This window comes from Phacochoerus africanus, chromosome X (assembly GCF_016906955.1).
Source record: "Phacochoerus africanus isolate WHEZ1 chromosome X, ROS_Pafr_v1, whole genome shotgun sequence".
NCBI lineage: Eukaryota > Metazoa > Chordata > Mammalia > Artiodactyla > Suidae > Phacochoerus > Phacochoerus africanus.
The window spans coordinates 70,992,506-70,998,505 of record NC_062560.1 but is presented as its reverse complement, the minus strand read 5'-3'; the positions used below and the strand labels follow the sequence as shown (position 1 = coordinate 70,998,505).

Here is a 6,000-nt window from a genome sequence, read left to right as displayed (position 1 = left end):
GGCTCTCACCATACACTGTATCTTCTTGTGCCTTTATCTTGGACTCTCCAGCTTCCAGAAGTGTGAGAAATAAATTTCAGTTGTTGACAAGCTACCCAGTTTTGATATTTTTGTTGTAGCAGCCTGAACTGGCTAAGAGCCTCTATCTCTATGTATGGATGTATGAATGTACATATGTATGTATGTATGTATGTATCATCTATCTATCTTCTTTATTTCTACATTCCATTCCTCTCTCAAGAAAGAATACAACAAGCATATTTATGGAAATTTATAAAATGATTGATACATTTATACTATTCTTCTAGGGATACTTTCAGTTTATCATTAAATAAAGTAATAAACTAAATAAAAATGTCTAAAGTTTATGGTTGCATTTGGAACTCTGTATATATATGTGGGAAGTGGGTATTACTATCCACATATAGCCCCATATTTCTTTTAACAATGGGAAAGATATGGTTCCATAAATTCTGTTTATTTTTGTAAAAAAGAAATTTAACAGAACATGATAAGAGAATCCCAAAGGATATTGCTGAGTTTAACCTAAACATAAAATGACTTTCAAAGTGAAGTGGTGTAAAATCCTGCTGTATTTTGGTTTGAGCAGTTCAGGCTTTTAGTAAATAAAGCACACACCTCTATAAATCACCTTTATAAGTTACATGTAAAAAATAAGTTCATGGTACTCATGGAAGGCTTGTTTTTATTTATTACAGTTCCACAGTACAAATGCTCATTTGAGAGTAGCTAGTGTTAACTGTGGTAAGGCCATTCTGTGGAATGAAGTGATCAGTTGTTCTCTAAAGCAGCTTGCGAATCCACTTTGCTTCAGGCTGAGGAATAAAATAGAAAAAATTAAAATACAAAGTAAAAATGTATTTTCCTACTAATTATTGGGAGTTACAGGTGTGAAAAGACCACCATGAAACACAGAATGACATAGGCAGAAGGGAACTTGGATATTATTTTTATTTTTTATTAAAAAGGGAGCCCCCTGGACTCCATCTCAGATGTACCAAGTAAAAGCCTGAGATGGAGTCAACAATGTGCATGTTCAAACACCAATGTCCAGTGAAAGACAGAGTACTGAATGGTAGTCCAACTACAAGCATTTGTGTAGAAACTAAGTCCTAGGCAATGTTACATTAGGAATCTAAGATTTCATAACTATTTTAATGTACTAGAACTTCAAAAATTGATGCTATAAAAATATAAAATACATTTAAAATATAGATAATATCTCCAAATTCTACCACACTAATATAAATATTTTCACATTTGCATATTTTTGCTTAGCTGTAGTTATACCCAACTTCTTTCTCTTAGCATTATGGTATAAACTTTTCCCTCTAATTCTCAAATTTTCATAATGGGTATTTCAACTAATGCGTGCTATTCTTGCTTTATATTTTACTAAACTACCCTCATAATTTTATACATTAGGTTTAATTTCAAGGTTTTTCTCTTATAGACAATATTACAATCTTCTTTATGCCTAGACATTTTTCCTTCTGCTGATTTTTTACTACAATATATTCCTATTAATGGGATTACTGAGTCAGAAAGTATTGTCCCCTATGTGACTCTTCTTACATAATCAATATAGATCCAGAGGAAGTTTTATGCTGTCCCGCCTTTGTCATCAGAAGTGAATTAATGTAGCACTGTTCCTGAATCAACAGATTTCAGTAACATATATATATAATCTCTATGTAGGATATCTTGCATACATAATACATATAAAATTATTTATTTATTTATATAATTTAGATACATATTTTTACTGCATTATTAGATGAGAAATTATCTCATAAGGTTGCTTTGATTACTAACCATGGTTAATATTTTTTTCATGATTTTGTTTCTTATATTTATTTCTCCTGTATAAATTATTTGTTCCTAATTATTATAGGATCTTGATTTTATTCTTAGAAATGCGTGCCTTAAAACTAACACAGTTGATTCACCATTCAGCATTCTTTTCTACATCATGATGCTTCCCCAGTAATTGGGATGAAGTGTTAACTGGATCTAGTCTTAAATACAGGTGGAATAACTTATGTGTATATATTGTGATTTGAGAGAGGCACTAGAAATGCCATTTTATAAAGCATTCCACATTACCTTAAATCCAAACATTTGAAATGCATTCATTTATATTTTATATTTAAGATCTCTAAAAGCCTCGATTAAACTATATTTAATACCAGAAGGATAACTGCTATGGACTCAATGTTTATGTCCCCTTAAAAATTCATATTTCAAAGCTCTAATCCCAAATATGATTATATTTGGAAGTAGAGCCTTAAGGAGATTTTTTGGTTTAGGTGATATAGTAAGGGTGGATCCCCCATGATGAGATTGGTGCCCTTATAGGGAAATGAAGAGAGCAGAGCTCTCTTTGCCATGTGAGGATACAGCAAGAAGGTGACATCTATAAGCCAGGAATACGTTCTTCACCAAAACCCAACCATATTTGCCTCCTGATCAAGGACTTCTAGCCTCCACGCCTGTGAGAAGTAAGTGTTGTTTAAGCCACCCAGTTTATAATATTTTCTATAATAGCCTGAATTAGGACAGTAATAAAAACAAAACTTGTAATACCTCAATAGGGAATTAACTTGACAATTCAAGGAACAGTAGTTTTTTCTATACAGAAAACAGTTTTGGGAATGTTCAGTAAATTGAACATTGCATAAGGAAGCAGATAGTGGAATTAGAGTTTATTCTTGACAGTCAGAGGTCGGCAAAAAGACATCTAAACTAAGGGTGAATGAGGGGAATGGGGGTAGACTAGTTGCATGCTTAGAGCACAGCAAAGCAACAGTATACCAAACAGTTATATAACTGGCAAAAATAAATCTTTTGAAGCTATCTGAGTTTTTAAAAAAATCAAAGAAGACATCATGGAACAAATCAGTGCTTTGTTCATCTTTCTTCAATTTAGTTTATAGTTGAATATTTTAAAAAATTATAGTGGTATCATAGTTTTCTACTGCTGTTTTAATGCATGTAAGACTTTTAATATGCTTACTATACCATTTGCCAACACTCTGTCCCTCCCATCATCTACTTTGTCTGGCTTCTGGTCTGGACATTTTGTTTCATCCCTCAGTAATGTCATCTTTTAATGTAATACTCTTACAATCTATCTCACAATGCAATTGCATTGCCTGGCTCTACTGTCAACTAGTTGGACATTTTGGATAGAAACTTCCGCCACTCTCTCTACCTTTCAAAATCTTTCTTATCTTTCATGACCCAGATCAAATATCACTTTTGTTGACTGAGTGAATGAGCAAATTAATTCATGAACTGGGCACACTAAAAATTCATACTACTTAGTGCTATATGGATTCTTAGAAGTGTACAGCAATTCTTTCATTCATTTCTTGCTAATTCTCTAATAAACGATGTTAATTTACTTATAAATATTGGGGGCCAGCCACTCCCTTCGGCATATTAGTAAATAAAACAAAGTTTTGTTCTTGAAACTTCATGGAATAAAGTAGATAAGATGAGAATTAGCATTCAGGAATGTGTATTGTTGCAACTTTAAATAGTGTGGTTAGATTAACCTCATTGAAAAATTGACATTTGAACAAATATTTGAAAGAGAGAATTAGCCACATGGAAGTCTGAGGAAATAGCATTCTAGGTAAATAAATGGACAAGTGCAAAAGACCTAGATAATATTCCTAGTATGTTTGGAAGGATGCCAATGTGGCTTCATCAGATTAATGAAAAAGAAAAAAAATGAGATCAGAGAGAATAAACAGCAAGCCAGATTAACTAATACTTATTGGCAATTGTAAGCATTTTGACATTCATTCTGTGTGAAATGGTGAAGTATTAGAGTTGTTGCTATTGTTTGTTGTTGTTTTCAAGTTTGTTTCTCTTAGGTTTAATTTAACGTTGGTAATTCTAAACATATATTTAATCAACTTTATTGATTAAATTCATGTTCACTTAACTGTATCTATTTTAATTGTACAACTTGCTAAATTATGAAAAAAAAAATATATATATATATATATATATATATATATATATATATATAATGAAGACCTAAGATTCTAGTTTTCAAGAATAAGGTAGGTAAGGAAAAATATAAAGGTGGAATGGAATGTTTATATGATATTTTGAATGTTTGTATTCTCAGGGAAGGCTAGTTTTTTTTTTCTTTTTAAGGCTGCACCTGTGGCATATGGAAGTTCCAGGGCTGGGGTTGAATCAGAACTGCAGCTGAGGCTTACAGCCACAGCAACACCAGATTTGAGCCACATCTATGACCTAAGCTGAAGCTTGTGGCAATGCTCCATGAATATGCATAACACAATATCAGATGCTATACTTGTTATTCTGTATACTTCATTTTCCTATAAAGAATGTCTTGTTAATGTCCTATTTTATACTTGAGGAAAATAATGTTCCAAATGATTAAGAAAATTGCCCCCAAAGTGTCCTGCTACTAAGCAGTAGAGTAAGGATTCAAACCAAAGCTCTCTGACTCCCAAACTGTAGGTAATAGTCATTAAATTATCCAACATGCATGGCACTTCCTACTTTCAAACAACTTTAGATATTTGGGGGGAGCTTAAGAAATCTCCTTTTTTACACATTTCAGTGTGATATAACCTCATTTATCAAAATACTCAGAGTTTTGGAGTTGATGGCCATTTATTATTTAATGAGGAGTAGTTTGGGGGATTTTTTAGCTCTTGTTCAAAACTACCTTATGGAGAAGATAATTTTCACCAATATATAAAGGCAAAAATAAAATAAATTACTGATATATTTGACTATATAAAATATAACTTTTTGCACAGTGAAATAAACAATAAAAAATCAATAGACATATGAGAGTTGTGGGTAATCCAACAAAGGCAGATGAAGAATTAATTTCCAAATATACAAAGACTATTTCATAAATTGACAAAATAGCTATAAATAACTTAGAAAAATGAACAGAGAATACAAGGAAAAATTATGAAATGATTAAATTCAAGAGAACATAAATCATTCAAATGTTCAAAATCAATAGTAGGGAAATGCAAATTAAATTATCAATGAAGTATTTTTCTACTCATTAGAGTGGCAAAAGGAAGAAATGCAACATTTATTGCTCAATGGGATGCAGAGAAGTATATATTATTTTATTTCCTTTAAAGAGCAAATAAATCTCAATCTCTCTCCTGTTCTGTGCACCACTCCTCACATTCACCTATCCCCTCACCCCATGTGGGGTGTGTGTGTGTGTGTGTGTCTGTTTATTTTTGTTTGAATATTTGGCATTATAAACAGAATCTTGGAAAAAGTATGGGATGATACATAGTAGCTTGTTGATAAGTATTACCTAGGGAAGAGATTAGGAGGTAGCAATGGATGAGAGTATACAAGTAGAGTGAGGAGAAAGCAAAATTAAATGATTGAAGTAAAACAAATCTAGAAAGTATAATACCCTACCATGTAAAATTATGTTTGTGTTTTCATAAATACACAGGAAATAAAAATAATAGTATTAGATATATGTCTAATGACTTATAAGGATGACTGGGATAACATAAACTGATAAAGTTATTAAGTACTGCATATGCATGATTGTATTTCATTCAAAACAATTTATCTATATATCTGGTTAGATGTGCTTGCAAGTAGGAGAGAATGATATAAATTTAAAAGTGACAACTAGTTGTGAACATTGGTTACAAGAGGATGCAAGTGTAAGGAAAGTTGAGTGGAGGAATGAGCATAAGGATTTAAATTATTTTGTTTGCATATTTTGTATTTTTTCAGGTATAATAAGTTTGTGTTGCTTTTGTTACTAAAATATATATATAAAGAAAAAAGTTAATAATACAGAAAGAAAATCTATAAGGAAATATTGGATTTATTTATTTATTTATTTGGCTGCATCCTCAGCATATGGAATTTCCTAGGCCAGGGATCAAACCTGTGCCACAACAGTGACCTGAGAAAAAGCTGGATCCTTAACAC

The 6,000-nt window shown here is 31.7% G+C and overlaps 1 protein-coding gene across 1 annotated transcript in view; it reads right to left on the bottom strand.

Annotated features, from left to right (window-relative positions):
* Positions 1-803: 803 nt before the first annotated feature.
* Positions 804-6,000, bottom strand: part of CYLC1 (cylicin 1) — a 52,733-nt gene continuing 47,536 nt past the window's right edge. The window contains exon 6 of the mRNA XM_047764219.1: positions 804-836. Within this exon, the coding sequence (XP_047620175.1) occupies positions 804-836 (33 nt within the window). The remainder of the gene's footprint in view (positions 837-6,000) is intronic.